General features: G+C 60.8%; 5 protein-coding genes across 5 annotated transcripts in view; 4 read left to right on the top strand and 1 right to left on the bottom strand.

Annotated features, from left to right (window-relative positions):
* Positions 1 to 4,111, top strand: part of CACNA2D2 (calcium voltage-gated channel auxiliary subunit alpha2delta 2) — a 226,879-nt gene extending 222,768 nt beyond the window's left edge. The window contains exons 34-39 of the mRNA XM_074914169.1: positions 66 to 118; positions 224 to 279; positions 383 to 506; positions 981 to 1,090; positions 1,308 to 1,396; positions 1,992 to 4,111. Of these exons, the coding sequence (XP_074770270.1) occupies positions 66 to 118; positions 224 to 279; positions 383 to 506; positions 981 to 1,090; positions 1,308 to 1,396; positions 1,992 to 2,120 (561 nt within the window). The 3' untranslated portion in view covers positions 2,121 to 4,111. The remainder of the gene's footprint in view (positions 1 to 65; positions 119 to 223; positions 280 to 382; positions 507 to 980; positions 1,091 to 1,307; positions 1,397 to 1,991) is intronic.
* Positions 4,112 to 4,850: 739 nt separating this feature from the next.
* TMEM115 (transmembrane protein 115) lies at positions 4,851 to 7,731 on the top strand. Its single transcript, XM_074914258.1, has 2 exons — positions 4,851 to 5,762; positions 6,491 to 7,731. Exons 1-2 carry the CDS (start codon positions 4,909 to 4,911, stop codon positions 6,690 to 6,692), a joined length of 1,056 nt encoding a protein of 351 aa, XP_074770359.1. The 5' UTR covers positions 4,851 to 4,908; the 3' UTR covers positions 6,693 to 7,731.
* Positions 7,732 to 7,951: 220 nt separating this feature from the next.
* Positions 7,952 to 10,065, bottom strand: CYB561D2 (cytochrome b561 family member D2). Its single transcript, XM_074914259.1, has 3 exons — positions 9,923 to 10,065; positions 9,805 to 9,842; positions 7,952 to 9,571 (listed from the first exon to the last, which is right to left on the bottom strand). The coding sequence occupies exons 1-3, from the start codon at positions 10,047 to 10,049 to the stop codon at positions 9,068 to 9,070; spliced, it is 669 nt and encodes a 222-aa protein (XP_074770360.1). The 5' UTR covers positions 10,050 to 10,065; the 3' UTR covers positions 7,952 to 9,067.
* A 258-nt stretch (positions 10,066 to 10,323) lies between these two features.
* On the top strand, positions 10,324 to 13,890 carry NPRL2 (NPR2 like, GATOR1 complex subunit). The gene is made up of 11 exons (XM_074914171.1): positions 10,324 to 10,434; positions 10,591 to 10,682; positions 11,198 to 11,366; positions 11,619 to 11,727; positions 12,039 to 12,175; positions 12,481 to 12,578; positions 12,672 to 12,708; positions 12,863 to 12,956; positions 13,031 to 13,148; positions 13,363 to 13,505; positions 13,756 to 13,890. Exons 1-11 carry the CDS (start codon positions 10,363 to 10,365, stop codon positions 13,821 to 13,823), a joined length of 1,137 nt encoding a protein of 378 aa, XP_074770272.1. The 5' UTR covers positions 10,324 to 10,362; the 3' UTR covers positions 13,824 to 13,890.
* Positions 13,832 to 24,587, top strand: ZMYND10 (zinc finger MYND-type containing 10). The gene is made up of 12 exons (XM_074914170.1): positions 13,832 to 14,082; positions 14,670 to 14,778; positions 15,361 to 15,477; positions 16,599 to 16,652; positions 16,752 to 16,904; positions 19,010 to 19,098; positions 19,382 to 19,482; positions 20,844 to 21,016; positions 21,327 to 21,452; positions 23,228 to 23,349; positions 23,535 to 23,660; positions 24,319 to 24,587. The coding sequence occupies exons 1-12, from the start codon at positions 13,832 to 13,834 to the stop codon at positions 24,401 to 24,403; spliced, it is 1,506 nt and encodes a 501-aa protein (XP_074770271.1). The 3' UTR covers positions 24,404 to 24,587.
* The last annotated feature ends 607 nt before the right edge of the window (positions 24,588 to 25,194 follow it).

The following is a 25,194-nucleotide window of genomic DNA, read 5'->3' as shown; positions in this document are numbered from 1 at the left end:
AGCTCAGGGACCCACAGGGGTGTCCCCAGTGCCACTGGCTCACCAACCCCCCCTCTTGCCCGCAGCCCACTGTGGCCGATCTCCTGAACCTCGCCTGGTGGACCTCGGCTGCAGCCTGGTGAGTCCTGCCACATCCCCTTCCCAGGGACAATTTCTGTCAGGGGATGACACCGGCATGTCCCTGGGGCTGGGGCAGCAACATATCTGCTTTCTCTTTCCCCAGGTCCCTCTTCCAGCAGTTCCTGTACGGCCTCACCTACAGCAGCTGGTTCCAGACGGGTGAGTCCACGGGGAGCCCTGGGCTGGGGGTGGGCAAGGGACATAGTGGGGGCATGTGGCAGGGGGTCCGTGGCCCCTGGCCCACGGCGCTGTGCCGGCGCAGAGGAGGTGGCGGGGGACAGCATGGAGGCCAGGGAGACGAGCTGCATCATGAAGCAGACACAGTACTACTTCAGCACTGTCAACGCTACCTACAACGCCATCATCGACTGCGGCAACTGCTCCAGGTGGGTCCGTCCGCGCTGTCCCACTGCCCTGGGGACATCCGTCTAGGCTGCCTTTGTCAGGATCCCCCTGCAGCCACCTGCGTGGAGGCGATGGGAGATGCCATGCAGTGCTTGGGGGGGGGGGCTGTGGTACTCGGAAAGGGGGGACAGATAGAAACGGTAGTGTCCCCGTGGGCTGTGGGGTGATGATGACGTCCCCAGGGCTCCTCCAAGTGGGACCAAGCTCTGAAAGCTCAGCAGTGTCAGTTCCCTGGGCAGCCCCTCGGCATGGGGATGGGGAGAGGGACAGGGATGGGGATAGGGGTGATGGGGATGGAGAGGGTGAGGTTGGGGACATGGATGGGGAGGAGAACAGGGATGAGATTGGGGGATGGGGACGCCCTGCTGGCTCAGCCTCCCCTGGCCCCCAGTGCCAGCTCTGCACAGGATCGGGGCACAGGGTAACTGGGGTCCCCACTGCTGTCACACCCCCAGGCTCTTCCACGCACAGAGGCTGGCCAACACCAACTTACTCTTTGTGGTGGCTGACAAGCCACTCTGCAGCCAGTGCGAGTCCGTCAAGCTGCTGCAGGCAGAGGTAAGAGGTATCCTTTGGTGGCCTGGCAGCACTCCACCGGGACATGGTGGCAGGGGGTGAGGGGACAGGTGGGTATTGCGGGGCTGGATGGTGGAGCTGGGAGCTGCAGGGTCAGGCTGGGGTGGAAGGAGCCAGCCTGTGGCCAGAGGGGCTGGGGGGGTGGCCATGGGGCACCCCATGTGCCCCCACCACCCTGTCCCCGGTGGTTTCCTTGACCTATGAAGCCCCCCCGAGGGACCCCAACCAGTGTGAGCTGGTGGACAGGCCCCGCTACCGGAAAGGCCCCCACATCTGCTTTGACTACAATGCAACAGTACGTGAGGTGCAGGGGGGCACAGGGGGGAGTGGAGCCCCAGGGTGGGGTCCCCAGGGGAGGGATTGGGGCAGTGGATGCCCCCTTGGTAGGGGGAGCAGAGCCATGGGGTGTCAACAGGGGAGGAGAGCTGTGGGGAGCCCCCCTGGGGGGAATTGGGGCAATGGGTTACCCCTGAAAGGGGGGGAGTGGAGCCATGGAGGGACCCTAGGGAAGCAGTGCCATGGAATATCCCTCGGGGGGGGGGGAGCAGAGCCATGGGGGGATCCTGGGGGCACAGTGCCATGGGGGGACCCAGGAGGTCAGGAGCCTTGGGGTGCTCCCTGGGGGATATGAGCCATGGAGGGGTCCCTAGTAGAGTCATGCTATGGGGTGCCCTTTGGGGGAGGAGGGGAGCGGAGCCATGGGGGGTCTCACAAAGAGAAGCACGATGGGGTGTCCCCCAGGGAGGCAGTGCCACAGGGGTGCTGGGATAGGAGGTGCAGCAGGGCTGCAGGGGGGCGGTGGGTCCCCCTACCAGGGCAGTGGGTGCCCCTGCAGCGCTGTGCCACTGCTGGGAGTGCCCCATGGCCCCTCTCCCTTTGCCCCCCCCCAGGAAGATACCTCAGACTGCGGCAGAGGGGCTTCCTTTGCCCCCTCCCTGGGGGTCCTGCTCTCCCTGCAGCTGCTGCTCCTCTACTCCAGCGTCAGCCAGCACCCGCTGCCCCCGGCCACCTGCCTTTAGCCTCCCCAGCCGCCCCCGCCAGCTCTCTTTTCTTTCAAGCTCCATCTCCATCCCCCTCCCTGGCCCGGTGGAATGGGAGCCGTGTCCCCTCCGCCGCCTCGGGGACCCCCGTGATGCCGCCCCGCACTCCCCGTCGGCCTCAGCCAAAGAAGAGTCAGGGTGCAGGCAGGGGCTCCCCGGCAGAGCAGGGACCGGGTCGGTGCCCCCACGTCGTGCCCTCCCGGCCACTCGGACTTGGAAAGTGGCGTCGGCACCCTCCGCTCACGACCTCCCCATACACCTCACCTATTTTTTTAGCCTGAAGATTTTAAAGCAGATCTTTCTACATCGAGTTTCTGACATTTTCACCTGGAGACCGGCGGTGTTTATTGACAGCAATGAGGACACATGGAAAAAAAAAAGGAGGGGGGAAAAGAAAAAAGAAAAAGGGACTTGACTTGACTGTGCGGGTCAGTATTATTTGTTCCAGCAGGTACCGGCCCCCCAGGTGTGTGGGGCAGATGGTGGCTCCAGCATCTCTGTGGGCTCGGGGCCGGGTGCAGGCAGGGGCAGAGGCGGGAGGCAGCCAGCCATTGCCTGCACTGGGGCGGGATGGAGCCCTGGTCCCTGCTCTGGGCTCAGCTGCTCTAGTGCGTTCTTGGGCACAGATATTGGAGTGAAAACAAGGGGGGAAAAAAATGTATTTTGTTTCTTTTCCGTTCTGCAGATCACTGTGAAATCCTGCCTGCCCCAGCACTGCCCGGCCCCCCCCAGCCGCCCTCGCCCTGCAGCCCTGCCAAAGAAACCACACCAGCCCAGGGGACATGCCGCTTGTCCCTGAGGGGGACATGCCATGTGCCCCGCAGTGGGATGTGCCACACGTCCCCAAGCGGGAGGTGGAGCAGGAGGTGCCACATGTCCTCAGAAGGGACGTGCCAGGCCCCCGTGCCCATCCCTTGGGGCCCCAGCGTGGGGGCTGCTGGCTGGCCATGGCAAGGGGAGCTGCTCCCTGGGTGCTGCTGAGGTCCTGGTTGGGGGCACCCAGCACTGGGGGCGGGAGGTGCCCCTGCAGCGGGGCACCCTGAGATGCTGGGGCTCACACCAGGGCACTCGGGTGAGGGTGTTGTCCCCCAGCCAAAACACTGGGTGCCAAGGAAGCGGATGGAGAAGCTGCTCAGCCCTGCTGCAACCCGCTGCACCCCGCTGCTCCCCGCCACCCCAGCCAGGAGAGGAGCCGCAGGGCTGAGGGGCCCAGCACAGGGTGCAGGGTGTCTAGCCGTGACACCCAGGGGTGCTGTGGTGCAGGGGGTGCCGTACCCATCACCCATGCCCCCCACTGCTCCCGGCAGTGCCGGGTGCCCCTGCCTGGGCGGGCAGTCCTGGGGATCCTCACCCCCCTGGGGGACCTGGCTCAGAGCCACCCCATCAACCAGGGCCAGGGGAGCCCCCTCGACACGGCCATCCCGGGGGGGCTGGGGAGGGCGCCAGGCGCTAATTAGTGCTGGGGTTAATTAATGGTCATTCTGCTTGTAGCTTTTTCAGTGTGTGTTTGGTTACTGTCTCTGGGAACCGTGTTTGAACAGATGGCTCTGTGTTACCGGGAGTGTGTGTACTTCTGTAGTCTAGTTAGGTGCTCTGCCAGAAAACCACCACTATACATACCTATAAATATATACATATATAGTCTATTTTAAGTTAAAAACCAATGAGATGAAGGGGCGGCGTGGCCCCAGGCCCTCCCGTCCCACCGGGGTCACGTCCTGCCCTGTCCCCATCTGAAAGCTTCTCTCTGCTCATTCAAAGGCATTGGGTTTTTAATTGATTTTCTTTAATTTATTTTTGATTTCTTTGGGTTTTAATTTTTTTTTTTTTTGTACAGAAGAGTTGGAAAACTTCAAAAACCAACAAAAAGACAATTTGTAAGATATTGTGCGTGTGACTCCTTGTAAAATATTTTCAAATGGTTTATTACAGAGACTCAGTTATTAAATAATGTTCATATTTTCACTTCACAGGCGGTGGCTGCGTCATTGCCCGGGTATGTGGGCAGGGCCGAAGGGGGGCACGGAACGGGGGGGGCAGGCAGGACATCGGGGTGCTCCTGCCAGCCAGGCCGCGGCCTTCACACCTGCCTGCACCTCTGCCGCGAGGCTGATGGGCAGGGGCACGGGCAGGGGTGCAGGCAGAGCCGCGGGTTCACAGGCACCCACGCGCTGCACAGGGGGGCTCAGCCCGCCCCACGCAGCCCAACCCGGGCTCCCACACCGCCGTGTCCCCCGCGCCACACCCCCCGCTCCAGCGCTGTCCCCCCTCGTGTCCGTGTCCCCACAGCCATGTCCTCCTGTCCCCTGGGGTTTGTGCCCCCCCCCGCCCACGTCCGCACGAGCGTCCCCCTCGTGCCCCCGCAACCCTGCCCCCCCACCCCTCTCCTACGTCTGTGCTGCCCGGTGCCCCCCACGCCGCCGGGCCCCCGCCCGCCACGCCGCCGCCATGCCGCCGCCTCGGCCCCGTGGCCGCCAGCGGCCGCCGAACTGCGCGTCCCAGCGTCCCCCGCGGCGGGGCCCGGCCCCGCCCCCGGCGCCGGCCCCGGCCCTGCCCCGCCCCGCGCCGCGCATGCGCAGAGCCGCTGTTTGTCCGCGCCCGGCCTGGCCTGGCCTGCGGCGGCGGCGGGAGGGGCCCGGGCCTGGTCGGGGGCTGAGCGGGGCCCGGCGGGGGCGGGGGGAAGGCGGCCCCGGCGGGGGGTGGGGGGGGGGAAAGCCGGGCGCTGTAGCCCCGCGGGGCAGCCCCGTCCCGCCGGTGGGGGCCGAAGATGCGGCGGTACCTGCCGGTGGCCCGGCAGCACTTCTTGGCGGCGCTGGCCGGCACCAGCGTGGTGGTGAAGTCGCTGAGCGCCGCCGTCTTCCTCCTCTACCTGCTCTCCTTCGGCCTGGACACGGCCTATGGCCTGGGGGTGACCCCCGGCTACCTGCTGCCCCCCAACTTCTGGGTCTGGACGCTGCTGACGCACGGGCTGGTGGAGGAGCGGGCCTGGGGCCTGGCGGCCAGCCTGGCCACGCTGGGGGCGGCCGGCCGGCTGCTGGAGCCCCTCTGGGGCGCCCTGGAGCTGCTGGTCTTCTTCACGGTGGTGAACGTCTCGGTGGGGCTCCTGGGGGCCTTCGCCTACTTCCTCACCTACGTGGCCTCCTTCCACCTCGCCTACTTGTTCGCCGTCCGCATCCACGGCGGGCTGGGCTTCCTCGGGGGAGTCTTGGTGGCCCTCAAGCAGACGATGGGGGACAGCACTGTCCTGAAGGTGCCCCAAATCAGAATGAAGGCTGTCCCCATGCTCCTGCTCCTTCTCCTGTCTCTGCTGCGGCTTGCTGCCCTCGTCGAGAGCAATGTACTGGCCTCCTATGGCTTTGGCCTCCTCTCCAGCTGGGTCTATCTCCGTTTCTACCAGCGACATAGTAGAGGCCGCGGAGACATGTCTGACCATTTCGCCTTTGCCACTTTCTTCCCCGAGATCCTGCAGCCCGTGGTGGGCCTGGTGGCCAACCTGGTGCACAGCATCCTGGTGAAGGTGAAGGTCTGCCGCAAGACAGTCAAACGCTATGATGTGGGTGCCCCATCATCCATCACCATCAGTCTGCCGGGAACAGACCCCCAAGATGCCGAAAGGAGAAGGTACCACTTGCTCTGCTTCCGTGGGGATCATGGTTATGGGCAGCAAGAGTCGGGTTTAAAATCCAAATGAGGAGTTGGGGAGATTAGGGTGCAGGGTGTGAAGAGGGGGGCCTTCCCCAGGGGATCTGCTAGGGGCTGTCCTCCCTGCCATGGGGGTGGTGGGTTGTTGTCCCGCTCTTCCAAACGCGGAGCAGTGGTGGAAGTGCAGAGGAAGAGTGGGGAGATTCTGGGCAAGGGGCAGGCAGAATTTGGGATCCCTGCAGGAGAACGGGGATGGCATCTGCTGCAGGTGTGTACCCCCTGCTCGTGGCAGCCCTGCACCCGTCATCCTGGCACGGGGAAGGTCAGTGAGTCAGCCCCACGCCCCAGCCCTCCCGCACACCCGGCATTGGCCTTTCCGACTCCCAGCAGGAAGTTTTGGTCAAGGTGTTGGCGCTTCACTTTCCCCTGCCTTGTTTTACTCCTTTCTTCCCCCGTTCCTGGAGCAGTCTGTGCACTGCCTGACAGCTTCCGAGCGCACCACGTGGCATGAAAACTCTGCGTAGGTGGTCTGGGAGTGCTGTGGTCTGGGAGTGCGAGTGGGTTTCTTTGGGGCACTCCCAGGCACTCTGGGTCATCTCCAGCACTGCTGAATCCACCCTCTCCTGCCGGAAAAAAGGCAGGGACAGGTTTGCACAGAGCCCCTTGGGGCAGAGCTGTTAACCCACCTGTCTGCCCTTGCCCTGCAGGCAGCTGGCCCTGAAGGCCCTAAACGAGCGGCTGAAGCGAGTGGAGGACCAGTCGGCCTGGCCTAGCATGGAGGATGACGAGGAGGAGGTGGCAGCAGCGAAGACCGACAGCCCGCTGCTGCCTGACCCCAGTGCAGCCGGGAAGGGTGCTGGTCAGGAGTCCAACCTCATCACCTTCCAGGATGCCCCGTCCCAGCTGTGACAGGCCAACACGCAGCCCCCCTTCCCCGCCCCATCTCCGTGGGAGAGCTGCTAACCCCCCTCGTGTCCCCCCCCGCAGCTGGGACGCTCGGCGGGGAGTGGGGACTCCTCCTGCGGCAGAGGCAGGGGGGCTACCTCATTCCAATGCTTTGTTGCCGCTCACGGCCAGCACCGGGCCCCCAGGATGACGATGCTGCCGCCACCACAAGGACGGGGGTCCTTGAGCCGCTCCCCTCAGTGCAGGGCAGGCCATGGACATCGAGACACCGGCAGCGGGGGCTGTTTCAGGAGGGGGATGTGGGGCTGATCCCTGCCCCGATGCCACTGCGCTTGCCCACGCCGGAGCAAAGTCAGCAGCACTTCCTCGCTTCTCTGCCCCAGGGGTTGGCCAGAGCACTCAACACTTACTTCCTCCTTTCTGAAGGTATTTTTGTCTCTAACCGAGGGAACGGGAAGGCTGGTGGGTTTCTTTTCTGAATCCCTTTCCCGTGAGGACCCTCCCCAAGCCCTTGCAGGAGCTTGCCATGACTGATGAGAGGTTTGCCAGGCGGGGGGACAGGCTGCTGGACAGGAGGGGGCCACCCAGCCCCTCACAGCGGTGGCCCGGCACTGCCAGCTCTGGGCTTTGTGCATGGGGGGTTCTCTCCTCCCCCTCCCACCCCCGAAACCAGCCCTACGAGGACCGGTGCCCTCAGCTGCTCCCTGCCTAATCCGTTTGTCAGATTACACTAGAAGCTGGAATTAATTTTTACAGTGGGGCTCTCGCTGCTTCCTCCGGCAGAAGGTTTTCTTTCCTTCGGGTAGAATATGGGCTCCCCCTTCTCTTTCCTTCCCTCTGTGTTGATGGGCTTTTTTGTTTTTCTGGATGGAGAGTATGCTCCCTGCGACAGCCTCCTCGCAGTTCCTGATCCCCTGGGCAGTCCCCAGCCCAGGACATGGGTCGATGATGTTGTGATTATTTTTTTAAAGGACCACAAGAGAAGGTTTTGTCAACTGGGAAAAACACAGACGTTTCAGTATCAATAAAGAGTTCTTTGAAAGAGTTGGCTCCTGCAACAGAGGGCAGGCAGGGCAGGGGCTGGGCACAGAGCAGCCCCCAGGGGCTCTTGCGCAAGAGCCTGGGGAGGGGGTTTCTTCCTGGGTGCTCCCCGCAAGTTGGGAGAGACCCTTTGTAAGCAGGAGGTGGGAAATCTGCAGGGGGAAAATATCTGCCTGCACCCCAAACACCCTTCTGGGTAGTAAAAAGGGCTTGTTGCACTGTAGCTGCCTGAAATCTTTATTGAGTAAAAGCTCTGGATACAGAGGAATTTCCCAGCCCGGGAGCTGCTCCCAGCTCTCCAGCCCAGCCGAGAGCAGGACACGTGCCGAGGAGCTGCGGGGCCACTGTGGCCGAGGGAGCCTCGCAGCACCCAGCCGCCACACTGGCAGGTGGGCTGGAAGGCAGGTTCTTGTGCCGGCGAGGTGAGAGGCGAGGAGGTTTTTATCTGCCTTCCCCAGGGTTGTTTTGCAGGCTGGCTCAAGGGCTTGTCCCCCAGGCCTGCACCAAGCCCTGCTCCCCAGGTGCTCACAGTTCCCTGTGCCCCTCAGAGGGACAAAACAGGCCTGTGCAGGCTTCCGCCTTGCAGCCCAGCTCAGTAATTTGCTCTGTAAAATGATCCCCAACTCCTGCCAGGCTGAAGCTTTGCTGTCCCAGCTGGCGGGAAGGATTTGTGCGTGGCAGTGAGTGCCCAGAACCACAGCTGTTGGGCAGGGCTGACTGGGCGGGTCTTGGGGAGCCCTCAGGTCCCTGCACAGCGCTGCACTGTGGGGATGTACCACTGTCCCACTGCATCTGCCTCGGGTGCTGCCACCCTGCTCAGCCCTCTCGTGGCTGCAGCTACAACCATGCCCTGCACCTTTACTGGCCAAGCTGCCTTCATGGCAGGAGAGGTGGTACAGTGCCTGCTGCAGCCTCCCGGGCGAGCAGGGACTCCCCGCCCTCCTCACCAGGAACGCAACAGCTCCTGTCCTGCCTGCTCCAAAGCAGCCCTGGGTGGTAAGGGAAGGGAGAAGGAGCAGGAATCCTGAGTGAACCCTCTGGTTCCCAGCACTGAGCACCAAGCTGCCGCGGGGACCAGCAGCTTCACTTGTGCTGGGAAAAGTCCCCACCAAGGCAGGCATGAGGTGGGCAGCTCCTGCTTGCTCAGTGTGACGCACATTGTAGCTGCTCCCCAGGGACAAGACACTACAGACAATCCAGGACTAATGAGAGACGAGTAAGTAGAAATCAAGTTCTGGGGAGACCCTATGTGAGCAGAGGACCCACACGGGGGGCTGCAAGGGAGAGCCCTGGCCTCGCTGGCTCACGCAGGGGAAGTTCAGATCTGCACCAGGCCTTCAGTGCTGGCTCCGCTTGCGGTACAGGTAAGCATTGCTCACCTGGTTCATGATAACCAGGCTGGTGAGAAGGGGACACAGCATAGCGAGGTACCAGGAGACACTGGTCACCGAGGCAGTGAACCACAGGGAGCACATGCCCAGCATCAGGCTGGCACAGCCCAGCAGGTAGCCCACCAGCCCCGAGGTTGCATGGTACAGCTTGAGCTTGGCCAGCGTCCAGTTCTTCATCAGCTTGGGATAGAGCAGGAGCACCCCCCCAGCACACTGCCCACTGGCATACAGCACGGTCAGCAGCCCCGTCAGGCCGTGCCAGGTCACGAAGTGGGCCTTGCCGTTCAGGTGCTTGTTGTAGGTGATGATGCCCAGCCCCAGGAGGGCGCAGAGGAGGGCGAGCAGCTGGAGGGCCCAGTGTGCCCGCACTTTGACTTTGCGGGAGAAGGAGCGGAGCAGCGAGGTCTCCGGGGAGAATATCAGCAGGGCTTCCGTCATCAGGAACGAGAACTGGGAGACAGAGGGCAGGGGGATTGCAACCGGCCGCCCCTACCCCTCCGCCACGGCCGGGGGCAGAACCGGCAGCGGGTCTACGTCTCCCGGGGCTCAGCCTCCCACCACCCACAGAAAGCAGAGGGGCCTTAGCCCCTGCGCCGGGTGCTCCCCGCTAGCAGGGCCCCTTCCTTCTCCCCGAGGGAGGCGCCCATGGCCGGCGGGCAGCCCGGGGAGACGGCGGGACTTACCGCGAGGGCCATGAGCAGCGGGTGCCAGGAGAAGAGGCCTGCAAGGGAAGGGCAGGCGCTGAGGTGAGGTGAGCTGAGAGGCCCGGCCCGCCCCCCCCGGCCCCGCCCCGGCACTCACTGGATCCGGGCCGCGCCAGCACGGCCACGGCGGTGGGGAAGCCCAGCGCCACGAGGTGAGCGGCGGCGCCGGCGGCGGCGCGCAGGGAGCGGTACAGCCGGGACTCGGTCTCGGCCGTCAGGGCCATGGCGGCCGCGGGGGGGGGCGGGGAACGGCCGCCGCCGAGGCGGGCGGGCCGAGGCGCCGCCCCCGATTGGGCGAGGTGGGCTGTCCGTCCGCGCTAGGGCCCTCCCCCTCCGCTCTGCGCGGCCGTTGAATGGGTACGCGCCGCCGTCGCTCAGGTTGAGAGCCCGCCTCTGTCGGCGCGGCTGTATGACGTTGCGGCCCCAGGATGAGCTCTACGGTAGCCGATAGGGGCTAAGGCGCATGTGCGGTGAGCGCCGCCCCGCCGTCCCCCGCCCCGCCGTCCCCCGCCCCAGCCGGGCCTTTCCCCGGCAGCCATGGGCGGCAGGATCGAGTGCGTCTTCTTCAGCGAGTTCCACCCCACACTGGGGCCGAAGATCACCTACCAGGTGTGGGGGGGCGCTGGGACTCGGGAGCACCTTCCCGCTGAGGGGGCTGGGCCTGGGCTCCGGGAGCGCCCGCAGGGGAGAGCGGTGGGGGCACGGGGCTGGGACGGGGCTCGGCAGCCGGGCTCGGCTGGAGCGGAGCCTTCTGTGCCACTGCAGGTCCCGGAGGACTTCATCTCTCGGGAGCTCTTTGACACCATCCAGGTGTATGTCATCACGAAGCCCGAGTTGCAGAACAAGCTGATCACCGTGTGAGTGTTGGCAAGCCCCTCGTCCCTTCCCCGGGGGGGGAGGATCCGTGGTCCTCGCCACCGCTGGGCAAGTCTCTGCCAGCAGGAAACCACAGCTTGGTGATGTGACAGTGCCAGCTGTCAGCTCTGGGCTCACAGGGATTCCTGTCCCCGTGGTCAGCAGGTTCATGACAATGCCCGTGGTTACCAGTGCAGGGGGGTGGGTACCTCATCCTGGGGGTGGCTGATGCTGCATGTGGTTCTCTGTCAGCCTCAAATCCAGGACAGTCAAATGAACCTTGAGAGATCTTCTGGTTTTGAAAGGAAGCTGTTTTCTTCTTTGATGGTTGACTCCCTTTTTCCCTCCTGCTGTTTCAGACTGTGGGTTTTGAACTCTTTGAGCACTTGGGGATTAGACATAATTTTTCCTGCAAAGCAGAGAAGCCCTCACCTCCAAAGCCAGCCGGGAACTAGGCTTATGTGGGGCTCAGGCCTCCCTGAAGGCATAGGTGCACGTTCTACTTGTTTTCCCACAGGACAGCCATGGAGAAGAAGCTGATCGGCTGCCCGGTTTGTATTGAGCACAAGAAGTACAGCCGAAATGCTCTGCTCTTCAACCTGGGCTTCGTGTGTGATGCCAGAGCCAAGGCCTGTGCCCTGGAGCCCATTGTGAAGAAGCTGGCTGGCTACCTCACCACCCTTGAGGTGAGGCCCAAGCCGATGCGAGCAGATGATGGCTGCCTCACGATCCGCCCCACAGAGTCACTGGTTCCTCGTGCACGTTGTGGGTCACTGGGCATTGCTGGGGTAGGGCCCAGGTTTATGGCAAGGAGGGTATCGTGCTGGTTTTACCCATGCATCGCTTGAAGTTTAAGGAAGGACAGGATCCAAGAGGTGTGGTTCCTGTAGCTGGTAATCCTGTGGACAGAAGCTGACTCAATTTTCTGCTCTCTTTAGCTGGAAAGCGGCTTCATCTCCAATGAGGAGAGTAAACAGAAGCTGGTTCCCATCATGACCATCCTGCTAGAGGAGCTGAATGCCAGGGGAAAGTGCACCCTGCCCATAGGTACAGCAGCCATGCTGGCCCAGCAGGGAGGGCAGGAGCAAGGCAGGGAGGCAGCTCAGCTATCCCCTGCCTGGGTTGGCTCTGCCTGTGCTGCTCCTGGCAGCTCCCTGCCCGTCTGTGCTTGGAGCTGGAGGACATCTGAGCCAGCCTTGCCCTGAGTGGCTCAAAGAGCCAGGGTGGATGGGACTGTGGGCTGCAAACGCCTTCCTCCGTGCGGCGTGGTGGTGTCCTGAGGCTCATGATTGTGAGCTCCTAAGGGAGCAGAGGTTTCTGTGAGGACTGAGCACTCCCCTCTCCCTCTCCCTCTCCAGATGAGTCGAACACCATCCACCTGAAGGTGATAGAGCAGCGCCCAGACCCTCCCATTGTGCAAGAGTATGATGTCCCTGTCTTCACCCAAGACAAGGATGACTTCTTCAACTCCCAGTGGGATCTCACCACACAGCAGGTCTGTGTGCTTGACCAGGGGCAGCATGCTTGAATGGGATCTGTTTCCAGCCTGCCCAGAGGCAGAGGGGAGTCGGGCTGTCCCAGAGATCACCACATTAGTGCCCATGGTTTGCTGCTTCCCTTGTCTTTGTGCTTGGGCCTGCGAGAAGCCCTTTCACCCAACATCAGGATAAAATGGTGCTGGGGATGGAGCCTGCCTGCCCCAGTGTGCTCCCACATGCATGCGAGTTTCTTGGGCTTCAGGGTGATGCCTTGGGTCTCTCTGCTCTCTCCCCTCTCAGCTTTTGCTTTCTTCCCTCCTAGATCCTGCCCTACATCGACGGCTTTCGGCACGTCCAGAAGATTTCTGCAGAAGCTGATGTGGAGCTGAACTTGGTGCGCATTGCTGTGCAAAACCTGCTGTGAGTGCATGGAAGGGGCCTGGCCAGTCCACAGGTGGAGGGGTGGTGAGTGCTGGCAGAGGGGGTGCCTCACATTTCCCTGTCTGTCTGCAGGTACTACGGGGTCGTCACTCTTGTCTCCATACTCCAGGTGGGTCAGGCCATGGAACATGGGGCTCTGAGCAGGATTTGGGCAGCGGCTGCACCATTGGGGTAGCCACTCGGGGGGACAGTGGGGTTCAGAGTGAGGCAGGTCTGTCCCTCAGAGCTGGGACTGAGCAGAGCTGTTTTCCCTTGCCCTCCAGTACTCCAATGTCTACTGCACCACGCCGAAGGTCCAGGACCTGGTGGATGACAAGTGTCTCCAGGAAGAGTGTCTGTCCTATGTCACCAAACAAGGTAAGGTGACCCTGTGCTGGGCTGCCGGCGGCGGCAGGGGCAGAGGGCAGCTGACTGGTGACTTGTCCCCACAGGGCACAAGCGAGCCAGCCTCAGGGATGTCTTCCAGCTGTATTGTGGGCTGAGCCCTGGCACAACGGTGCGAGACCTCATCTCCCGCTACACCCTGCAGCTCCAGAGGGTGGACGAGAGGTCAGAGACAGCACCCTCCTGCTTGGTCTGTGGTGACAGCGAGGGTGGCAGGGCGAGTGTGGGGAAGTGAGGAGGGAGTACCCAACCCCTGTGTCCGTAGGCAGGGAAACAGGAGGCAGTGGTGTGGCATGGTGGAACCAGAAGGGAAGAGGGGGAGCTGGGGTGTTTGACACCTCAGTGTTGTGGTCCCACTCTTTTCCCTCCTCGTCCCCAGGAGGCTTATCCAGTTTGGTCTGATGAAGGGCCTTATCCGGCGGCTCCAGAAATACCCCGTCAAGGTCGCCCGGGATGAACGAAGCCACCCAGCCCGGCTGTACACAGGCTGCCACAGCTACGATGAGATCTGCTGCAAGACCGGTGAGGATCCGGGCTCTCCGTGCAGGTGTCTGGGTGGGTGGGAGGCAGAGGGCTGCCCACGCGCCCAGGGCCATGTGCCCGTTTCAGGGTCTCCCTTGCCCCTTTTGGGAACTTTAAGACTGCAGGGAGACGGGACTCTGTGCTAGGCTCTGCACCGAGCTGGGCTGCCAAGCCTGCGCTGCCAGGGGAGAAGCTGGGGAGCCCAGACCCCTGACAGCACTAACACCCCGCTGCCTGCCCCTCCAATCAGGTATGAGTTACAAGGAGCTGGATGAACGCCTGGAGAACGACCCCAACATCATCGTGTGCTGGAAGTGACGTCGGGGATGGCAGCGTCACCGTGTGCGCGCGTCCGGAGCCCGGTGCACCCCGCCGGCCGCGGTCGCTCCTCCGCGCCGCCAGGGGGCGGCAGAGGCGCTGCCAGCGGGGGCCCCTCTGCCCTGCCCCTCCCTTGTTGCCATAGCGACGACGCCGACGCCATGGCCGCCGCCGGGCCGGCGCCGCTGCTGCCCGCTGAGGCCGAGGCGCTGGTGCGGTCGCTGCAGGGCACCGAGCTGCGGGACACCGGCGGGCAGGGGTGCGGGGGGACGGGGTCTGGGCTTCCAAGGAGGGTCTGGGCGGGGGTGGGTGTGAGGAATGGGCTCTAAATTTGGGGTGTGCCCGTTGGGGCTGTGGGGGGAGAGGAGGGGCCCCGGTTTTGGGGCCTCCCCAGAGGGTAAGGGTGGGCTGGGCCCAGGGGAGGGGCCTCAACCCATTTTGGACGCTTCCTGGAAGGACTGAGAGGAGGATCCAGGGGGAGGGGAGGATGAGGAAGGATCCCAGATCTGGGCTGTCCCCAGAGGGTCTCTGTGGGTAGGGGTGAATGGAGAGGAGGACCCCCAGTTCTGGGGTGTCCCCAGAGAGGCTGACTCGTGGTAGGTGTTGCTGGGGGCAGGCAGGAGAGCAGTTGAGGCTTCGATGGGTGGGGTTGCTGCCCCAGGGAGCACAGGCTCAGGGGACAGTGTGGGGCTTGGGGGTGTCTCACAGGCTTGGGGCATTTCTTGGGGATGGGGGCGCTGGGAGCAGTTTTCCCTCCATGAGGGCCCCTCTCCAGAAGTGCAGGGGAGCCCCAGAGCCAGTGGCCAGAGGCCCATGGCGCTGATGGCCTTGCTGGCTGCCCTGCAGATGGCTTCGGCAGCACGAGTGCGTGGAGAAGCTCAACATGCATGCCATCCTGAGCGCCTCCGCGGGCCAGGAGCAGCTCCTCACCGAGCTGCTGGTCACCTACGCCAAGGTGAGCCTCCTTGGGTGCGATAGTGATCCCCACACCAGGCCTTTAGCCTCGAGCTGGGCTTGTCTTGTGGACAGTGTGCAATTTTGGAATAAAATGGGGAAGATTCAGTTGTATCTCCAGCAAAGACATTTGACTGGTGGTTTGCCAGTTTTGCTTTTTAAAAAAAAAATTAAAGGTCGAGTTGTGTATTTCTACTTGTTGGTGTCTGGTTACTCTCTTGGAGGTTGTTTTGTTCTCTGCTGTGCACTGGCCTCTCCACTTGTGGATCTCTGCCCTATACCTGGGATGTGGCAGCCCCAGAATGTGCTTGCCTACACTGGGGTGTGTGGTGCCCTGGACCTGTCCAGCTCCTCGGTGTCATCTTCCCCCTTTGCAACTCCAGGAGCACTCTCTACCCACTGGTCTGTTAGTGAAAAGTTGCTGATTTTTGAGCTGGATGAATATAAAGATGGTGTGCCTCTAGGCTGCTTTCCTCTATCAGATGATTCCAAAGTCTGTGTGGCTGAAAATTATCTATAAAACTAGTTCCTTCTGCAGCACTGGCCTGAAAGGCTTCACTTCCCCTGTCCCTTCCCTGTCTAGATTCCTGTTCTGATTGGGGAGCTGATCTCTGTGGAGATCTGGAAGCACAAGATCTTCCCTGTGCTGTGCCAGCTGGAGGACTTCAAGCCGAGAAGCACCTTCCCCATTTATGTGGTGGTGAGTAGAGGGGGAAGTGGGAACAAGCTTGGAAATTGGGTGGGCACCACTATGTTGAAAGTAAATGTCACCCTGAAGATCTTGGAGCTGGGGTTTTACATCTCACCAGGCTGAGAAGCTGCATTGAACAGTGTGACACAGTGGGAAGTACCTGGTTTCCTAAAGCCACGAGTGAGAAGCCCATGTTCTTGCCCCCAGGAGGGACAGGGAGCCATTCCCAGGGGAGTTCAGCTCCCTGGAGGGCTGCGCTCCTGCCTAATCCTACACAGGGGCTTGCAGGAGGTGCTGGGTGCAGCAAAAGCTGCTCCTGAAGGCAGCTGTGCTCCTGGCTTTCAGCTCCCAACGACTTGGTGCTACTCTCACTTCCAGGCAGGAACACCCACCCCTGGGGTACTTCCCCTCCTGTGAGTAGTTTTTCTCTGGCACCTCTAAACAGAAGCCTCTCCTAGGTTATGTGCCTCTGGGTTAAGAAAAATGCAGCTTTTTCTTACCAAGCTCCTGGGACCTTGGGCCGTTCTGGGCAAGTGAGTGATCTCAGAAGCTGGGCTTCCCTGTGAAGGGATGAAGCCCTTGGCCTAAGTGAAATGTGCCTGGTGCTTGGAAGTTTTAGCCCATTTTCAGTCCAGGGTGACACCTTGCTCAGGCAAAGCAGCATCTTCCCTGAACAGCCATTTGTCTGCAGCATTACCTCGAGGCAGTTATCTCACGGTTCCCAGTCTCCGGACAAGGCTGTCTCCCTGGGCTGAGAGCGGCGCAGCCATGCAGAGCACTGTCCCATCTCAGGCAGTGGCTCTGTGCCAGTGCCAGGGGCTGCAGCTTGCCCGAGGGCTATGGTTGTACTGCCCCTGTAGTGCAGAGACAGAGCCCTGAGGAGCCCTGCTGAGAAGCGTGATTCTCTGTCAGTGTGCTATAGCATCACAGGCATGTTAGCATACATATTAATATGAACTGCACGAACTGGCATTGTTTTAAAGATTACATCACTTGTATTTGGTTCTTGTGTTGGCCACAACTATATAAGCAGCTTCTTAGAAGAGTTCTTTTCCCGATCCTGCTGCCCATGTCCTCAGTGCTGGTGAGTGCTCCACTGTTACTTCATTCTTGCCGTTTTCCTCCCGCAGCTGCATCATGAAGCCTCCATCATTAACCTCTTGGAGACGGTTTTCTTTCACAAGGTAAGAGACAGGTTCAGCTTTCTTCAGTGTAAAGCCCTTGAGGGTGGAAAGCCACAGCTGCAGGGGCTGGCCCTGTGTGAAACTCTTGTCATTGTGAAGGAGATCTGCGAGTCAGCAGAGGACAGCATTCTGGATTTGATTGATTATTGCCACCGAAAACTGACTCTGCTCATCGCTCGGAGCGCCAATGGACAGACGGTGACCCCGGTCGGACTTCGTCCCGAGGATCTGGCCAGCCCCTCATCCATGCAGGTGAGGAGAAGGTCCTGGAGCTCACTGGGACACGTGTGATGGAGGATGTGGGCTGCATGAAGAGGCACAATGGGGAGGACCCCTTGACTGCAACCCCAGCACCTCCTGCCCATCTCAGAGGGCGTCTGATGCTGGTGCACATCCGCAGCAGCAGCTCGGCTGGGCCGGCAGCTGCACTCGCCTCACTCCACCCCACAGCTGCCTGCTGCCCTCTGTCCTGACGGGGCCAACTTGAGGCTTCTTACTGCAGGACATGGCCTGAGCTGTGAGGCAGGGACACTGGGGACCCGACAGTTAGGCAAAATATTCAGTACCAGGGGTTGTGGCTGTTTGACATGGCTCTTGAAAGCTGTATGGGTATGTCTTCCTGGAGCTTGTGAAACCATCCTGGCTCAGGCTGCCACTGGAGCCAGCCAGGGTTAACCGTGAGAGGGATTCTTCCCTAAAGTGATGTACAATCCGACTAGGAATTGTGCTAATGTGTTTTCCCCTAACTTCCTCGGCTGTCTGAGAAATGCTTCTTCTCTGTGCTGGTCTGGGCCAGCAGCAAGCCTGGAGCTGTTCCCAGTCAGGTGTTCCTGGGCTGCCTCACACCTTCCCAATGTGGGAGCTCTTTGCTTCTGCTGTTTCTCAGCACCTTGAGTTTTCTACTTAAACAGCACACATGACAAGGAGCATCTGGAGAAGCAGGGTTAAAGTGATAGCCTGCAAGCTTGGCTGTATCTCCCATGCTGCCTCCATCCTTTGGCTTATTGCCTGAGCATGTGCTCCTCTTCCAGAAAAGGGAAGGAAGTGGAGGGCTTCAGAGCACAATAGGGATGTTTTCCAGGAAATGTTTTCCCAGCTGGGGAGGGGAAGGGGGTGTCTCTGTTAGTGCTTTGACATAGCTCAAGTTAAAAATCCAACCTTTTCTAGCCAATAGGGTTCTAAAAAGCGCTCATCTCCCAAGGAGCCTGGTTTCCTGTGATTCATTTCAGCCCCTCCTGACTCTACATACAATAACCGGCTATGAAAAAGCTGTTCCTGCCCAATCCTGTGTTGTGGAGCCTGTTGTCCTTTGTGACTGTGTATGGTGGTAACCTCTGGAGCAGGACCTGTTCTGCTGTCCCCCAGAGGGACAGGCAAAAGATAGTCTTTGCCTGAAGGTTGTAGAGATCAGGTCTGGATACCAGGAGGAGCTGTAGGAAACTGCCTCACTGGGGGAGTTTGGAGAGGGAGGTGGTGGGGAAGAGCCCTAAGGCTTTCTTAGTACCGTGTGGGGCACCAGCACAGGGAGCACAGGGCTTCTTACCACAGGAATTTGGAAGGGAACTGTTGCAGTGGCGCTTTAGAGAAATATGAGTTGCTGAGGTCAGTGCTCTGCAGACAAAGATGTGAGCTGCTGAGCATCTGGGACTGGAAAGGAGAAGCTCTGCCTGGGCCAGAGAGAAGGGCTTGGCACCCTCAGCCTGGTCATCCCAGTGGCTGGAAAGAGGCTGAGTCAGAGGGTGGTCAGGCTGTTAGCCTGAGCACGTGGGGGATGAACTGGATGTCCATGCTGCTGGGGAAGGGAAGGAGACCGGGTGGCTGGAGAGTGTGGTGTAGCTGCTGGCTGGGATGACCACAGGCAGATATTCTAGCGGGCTGTATGCAAGCTGGAGGGGAGAGGCAGATCCAGGAGGGGTGGTTGTAGGACGACAGCTGCGCCAGGGCCAAGTTTCTCCTTCCTTTTTCCTCCTCCTCTGGTTCCTCTGCTGATCATGCAGCTCCCCCCTCCCTCAACCTCATAGGTCTCTGCAGGTCCGTGGGCCACGAGATGATCCCAGAAGGAGAGAGAGAGGAGGGGTCTGGGGCTGGCCTCTTTCAGGGGGTGTCCCTGTGCAGGGGTGCTGCTGCCGATAGTCACAGGGAGATGAGGACAAGCAACAGTGGGCTGCAAGCACTTCAGCGGCTGCCAGGGCAAACAGGCAGTGCTGGCACAGTTGAGACAAGAAGCTGAGTTTGTTTTGCAGTGCTCTGATTTCCTCCCCAGTCTGTGGTTAGCGATGTGCAGCCAACAGCCTGCCTGCCTGTAGCTCCTGGGAAATGGGGCCTGAAATCCCGAGGCTGTGCTTGTCCCTCCACAGGAGCTGCAGAAGCAGGCGGAGACGATGGAGTTTGAGATTTCCCTGAAAGCTCTGTCTGTGCTGCGGTTCATCACCGATCAGGTGGAGAGGTAGGTGCCCAGGAGCAGCAGAGGACACACGCCAAATTCTTCGGTGGAGATTCTGTGGGGTCGCAGCGGGTGTCTGGACCCCTTTCAGCAGCTGGCTGTGTCCATGGTGGCAGTGGCACTGTGCCCGGGGAGGCAAACGCTGCAGCACTCCACCCTGCTCCCTCACAAGAACCCAGATCATTGTGATTTTTTTCCTGCCTCTCCCAGTTGCCTCAGGGAGCATTTGTATCTGTTCTGGCATTTGTCTTCAAGTGCCCTTTCACCCTTTCTGTCATATCTCCAGTCTGCCCCTGAGCGCGCTGACACGGATGCTGAACACCCACAACCTGCCCTGCCTCCTCGTCGAGCTGGTGGAGCATTGCCCCTGGAGCTGCTGGGAGGCAGGTACAGATCGTGCCCCCGTGGTACCTAGGGCACAGTGGTGGCCTGCTGGGACCTGCATCCAGTGATGGGCCTGCTGTAGGAGCCCTTGCAGAAACCTGCTCCCCTTCCAGCCTCCCCTCCAGCCTCCTCCCCTTGCTCCTCACTAGTGCTCCCGGCCTGAAGCTGTACAGCTCGAAAGCGGCTGCAGCACAGCTGGGCTGGGGACCCGGCCGTGCTCCCAGAAGCCAATCCTCACACAGGGCTGGGTCTCTTCTGAGCTGATCACAGCCAGGGTGTGAGCATAGCACATCTGCCAGCCCCATCTGCTCCTCTGAGGAGTCTTGTCTTGGACACAGAAAGACCAGAGTGCCAGTCTCAGCCTGTCTGCACCTTTCTGAGACAGCGCTGAGAATTAGGTTGAGACATGGACTCTCCCAGGCAGCAAACTGATTGCCCTGAAGCTGCTGGTCTTCGAGCTTCGCTCTTGCCAAAGGCCTCTGATCAAGTTGTGCCCATCAGCCATCACCTGCACCATCAGCCCTGCCTCCCCCAACTCTGCAGCCAGGTGTGCCCCCCTGCAGCCCCCCAACTTCCCCAGTGCCTGCCTCTGAGCAGCAGCGGGGCACAGTCTGGGGCGTGGGAACCCACACTCCCATCCCCAGCCCCACGCCAGGGGGTCACAGCACAGGCAGGGGAGGAAGAGATGCTGGGAAGCACGTGGCTCTGCGCCTGCCGAGAGGAGCCCAGCTGGATGTGGAAGCTTTCCTCCTTCCTCCAGCCAGGAAATGCATCCCTTCTCTCGCTCAGGGTGTCAGAGGGACCTTTGATCCAGGGCTCTGAGGGAGGGACTGGAAAGAAACATGAGTGCAAGGGCATTTCCAGGCTGTGCAGATGCAGGGTTACATCCTCCTCCATCCCCCAGAGCAGAACAGTAGCTCGTGGAGCTTGTTCTGTCACTTCTGTTATATTAATGCTACTTCTGGCTTTCACTAGCAGAAGGAACTCCAGAAGAGTGGGTATTGGCCATGCTGCTACCCCAAAACATGCCTCTCCAGCCACTCTGTTGTTGCAGCATGGGCTCCCCCACCATCTACCAGTGCTTTACACTCCTGGGAGATACCTTGGGGATCTTTCAGTTCCTGCCACAGCTCTATTGTCTTAATGCATGTTCTCTATGCTTTTCATGCTCTCTAATATATTGTCTCAGTGCCAAGTAGGCCGCTATGCTGAGCAAAGGGGTGGGGAAGCTGAGTCAGGCAGGAGCAGAGGGGCTTGACTGGGGTGAAGTGAGGCAGTGAGTGTAGGCCAGCATCCCCGCCTCTGAGCTGTCTGCCCTCAGGAGCGCTGTCTCTTCCTGGAGTCACATTTCTGCTGTCCCTTAGGCAAGCTCAGGAAGTTTGAGAATGGCATGTGGCACGTGGTGCCTCCTGAAGACCAGGTGAAGATGACCAAACTCGATGGGCAGGTGTGGCTCGCCCTCCTCAACCTTCTGCTCAGCCCTGAGTGCCAGCACAAATACCACTTTGATGGCTTCAACAAGAGCCAGCTCCTCAAGGTAGGACCCTCCACCACAAAGGCTTGGGCCCCACAGCACAGAGTCGGACCTTGCCAGCACTAGGAGCCCCCCAGCACCTCTCCCCATCCCCACTGTGGGCTCCAAGGAGCCAGTGGTGGGAGAGCAGTGGGCTCTGTCACCGTGCCAGCAGCAGCAAAGCCTGTGTTTGTGAGCCCACCTTATGGGACACTTATGGGTCGCTCTGCCAGTGCCATGCAGATCCCTGCTCTTGCCATGCTGCTTGCCCAGCTCTGGCTGCCTTGTCTTGACCTCTCTCCATTTGCTCTTCTTTTCCCCTCCGTGGCCACAGCTCCGTGCGTTCCTGACAGACGTCCTCATGGACCAGCTGCCCAACTTGGTGGAGATGCAGAGATTTCTGAGCCACCTCGCGATGACAGAGCCAGCTCCCCCCAAAAAGGATCTTATTCTGGAGCAGGTATCCTGTAGCTCTTCCTCCACCTCTCCAGCTGCTCTACTTTAAGCCTGATGGCTCCCTACCCTGTTTTCCCCAGAGTGAGCCCAGCTCTGGAGAGGCAGTGCCTTGGTAAAGCATCCAAGCACCCATTTCACAGCAGAGTTGTCTGTGTATGGTGTGGGAGCCTTGTCTTGCTATCGCAGCGGCCACGCAATCGCATTTAAAGGCATCAGTGTTGGATTATAAACAGCTCTCCAGATTGCACTGAGGCCCCTGAGTGGTGGCTGCATGGGGCAGAGACAACCCCTGTCTTGTTTTGACAATTAACTCTTTATTTAACATTTATCAGTGTTTTCCTGATGAATTCTGGACTTCCCAGGGAAGAGTTCCCTTTTACAGCCCTGGCCCGGGGCTGCTTGGCACGCTGTGTATGGAGGGACGCCAAGGTCTGGTGATAGAGACTGGACTCAAACTGGTCCCAGCCAATATCTGGGGCTTGAGGGTTGGGCCCTGAGGGTCTTCAAACTGTCAGTGTTTTGGGAGTTTTAATTCTGCAGTGGTAATCTCTGGAGAAAAGTGCCACTGCCTTTTGGTGAGCAGAGGAGAGAAACTGTGTGTGGGAGAAATCTGCAGAGGGGCAGCTGAGAAGAGCTGGGAGAACAGAGGCTTTTCCCCACTGCTGGAGGCTCCTGCGCCACTTCCCGGGGCGGACGGGTGGGTCGGGCAGCAGCCGCTTGGGCTGTGTGGTGGGGGAGCACACTGTCCCCAGCACGGCTGGCCCTGTGGCCCACCAGCAGGGTGATGTGCCCTGGCCGGGGCTGGCTGTGGCTGAGCCAGAGGCACGGCCCATGCCAGGGGCTGGGGCTGGGGCAGGGGCAGGCTCCCGGCCGGCGAGCCGAGCGCTTGGGGCTGGGGGTGGCAGCAGGGCGGACGTGGTTATGGATTCGCTCCGTGATCCTCAACTGCCAACGTGTCGGTGGGGCAAGGACAGGCAGCTGCCACGCTGGGGACCTCGTCCAGCCCTCGCCCAGGCTGCTGCCCTTCTCCGTATCTCTGCTTTTGTGCCAGTTGCTGCTTCTGCCTCTGCCAAGGGCCAGGGCTGAGCCCGGTGGGTGGGCATGGGGAGCCAGCTGGAAGCACACGCATGGGCTCCCCACTCTACCCAGAAAGCGGTGAACTCACTCCCTGTCTCCGAGCCAAGCTTTGAAAAGGCATTTTTCCATTCGACTGCTCCCGGAGCAGCCTCCTCCCCTTCCAGGCCTGGCTATTTTTACTCTGCCAGAGAAGGCAGTGCTGTTTGAAGCAGCATCGTCCTTTCCAGAGCCTGAACTCCCCGCACCGCTCTTGGCGGGCGCTTTCCCTTTCGCACCAGCCAGCCCTTCCCTGTGCATTTGTCTTCGGGGAACTGACGAGTGGAAAAATCTGCTCAGGCAAACGGCTCCGGTGCACAAGGTTCACGCTGCTGCCGGCATGCGGGGCACTGAGATCCCAGGGCTTTCTGTTCGGGAGACCAGGCCTGGGGGCTGAACTCTGTCTCCCAGCTGGACCCGGAAGGTTTTGTCTTGTTTCACCTGTATGCCTGTTGGCGAGCAGATCTGTCCCCTCCGTGTACCCAAAAGCACACCCTCGCTCTCTGTACCTTCGCCTCTGCACACACTGCCACCGCTCACCCTCCTGGGGGAGGGGGGCATCTCCTCATGCCCAGGTCTGGATGTCCCCCCTCAAATGCCCCGGTACTGCAATGCCTTCAGTCGGGCTGTGAGCACCCCTTCCTCCTGCTCTGCCTCTCCCGACAGGTTCCTATTATCTGGGACCACATCCTCAAGAAAAACACGGGGAAGTGGGAGGCCATTGCCAAGCATCAGGTGAAGCGCGTCTTCAGCCCCACCAAGGAGGAACTGAAGCTCCAGGCCCACAGGTAAGTCCCTGGCACGTGGTACTCAGTGTCCCCATTAGCAGGGGCTGGAGCTCAGCACTGGGAGGACGGAGGGGTCTGTGGTAGTGGCTGGGGATGTCCCCTCGCTGGCAGGGCGCAGCAGGGACAGCTCGCTGCTTGTCAGCAGTTCCCTGGGAGCAGCCTGACCCCCTCTCTGCCTGTCGCAGGTGGGCACAGATCTACAGCCTGGACATGATGGAGGCTCTGGCCCCTGACAAGCCCCGCTGCAGGGTGTGTGGTGCAGAGGCAGCCAAGCGGTGCTCTCGCTGCCGGAATGAGTGGTACTGCACGCGGTAAGGGAGCCCTGCCACCCCCCAGTGCCCCCCACAGCCCCCCCATGCCCCCCTGCAGCCCCGCAGTGCTCCCTGGAGTACCACAGTCTTCACCAGAGGATGCTGTGAAAGGGCTGACTCTCTGCCTGCTACGTACCTCTCCAAGTCTTATGGCAAGGCTGACGGCCCAGGACACTGGTGGAGGAGTTGCTGGTGAGTGCCGTGTTGCCACTGCAAGGTGCCAAGCTGCCTGCACCCGCACCAACAGCAGCCACCAGCTGAGTTTCCCATGGTGACACTGTCTCCTTCCCCTGTGCCTTGGTGGGGCAGGAGTGCAGAGGAAAGCACCCATGACTCTGTGGGTGCAGGTGACAGGCTCTGGGATGTGGCAGCTGGGATGGTGGCAGTAAATTAAATCTTCTCTGGTCCTGAACCATCTGTCAGGGTCTGGATTTAAACCATCTTAGGCCCCGCAACTGGGAGCCGCATCCACCTCCCTGTTGGGCTAACGCTCGGCCGTGCCAGCTCCCCAGCAGGGCCCGGAGCAGTGTGGGGCTGGGGTTTGTCCTTGTTGCTGCTTCACTCCCAAGGATGGCTGTGGCCCCGCTGCATCCTCACTGGAGCTGCGGGCACCTCCCTTTGCAGCAGAGCCCCTGAGCAGAGGCCTTCCTCCCCGCAGGGCTTGCCAGGTCCAGCACTGGCAGAAGCACAAGGCTGCCTGCAACCTGATGGCCTGTGCGCCAAGGAGCGTGAACGACCTGTAAGAGAAGCAGTGACTGGCCCCACAGCTTGGCCAGACAGAGGTTCCCGTGCGTGCAGCCCAGTGACTGGGGAGAAGCTGGCAAAGGCCCCTTCTGCCTGCTCCCAGCCCCAGGCAGCACTGCCCGGGCTCGGCCTCTCCTCTTCCACCACCCCACCATGCAGCCTTCTCCAATAAACCTCCCTGTGCACCCCACTGCTCTTTGAGTCCCGCTTTTTTTTTTCATAGCTGAAGAAGCTAAACCTCTTCCTCCTCTCCCTTGCACCTAGGGGTGGCAAGGGGGGGGTGTGTGTGTCTGTTTTTTCCATTCTACAACAGAAATCCCAGAGAACATGAAAAAAGACCCAGTAAGGTTGTGGGCCAAGGCATGGGCGCCAGGGGAGGGATGGGGGTGAGAAGGCCTCTGTGCTGTCTCTTATCTTTTGGTTTGCGTCATTGGAGTGGCAGGGGGAGGCAGAGGATGTGGTTAGCACCAGCACCTCGCTCGGAGAAACCAGATGAGTTTCTGGGGTGTTCGTCATCTGTCATCTTGCAATAACAATCCCCCCCGCCTTGCTTGCTCTGTGATGTCAGCAGTGGGGGCTTGGCCCCCTGCTCACCAGCATCTCTCTGTGGGGTTTACTGGCGGCCGGTGGTGCCTTGGGGTGTGTCCCCCACCTCTCCCCAGCCGGCAGCCACTGCCACAGGGCTGCAGCCTTGCTCTGAGCACGGCTGGGTACCATTATCAGTGCTGGCACCGCCATGCATCTCCTTTTGTGATGGGATACCCGAGCCCCCCCCAAAATAGGCTTCGTG

The sequence above is a fragment of the Athene noctua genome, chromosome 10 (genome assembly GCF_965140245.1).
Source record: "Athene noctua chromosome 10, bAthNoc1.hap1.1, whole genome shotgun sequence".
Taxonomy (NCBI): domain Eukaryota; kingdom Metazoa; phylum Chordata; class Aves; order Strigiformes; family Strigidae; genus Athene; species Athene noctua.
This window is presented reverse-complemented; position numbering and strand designations above follow the sequence as displayed.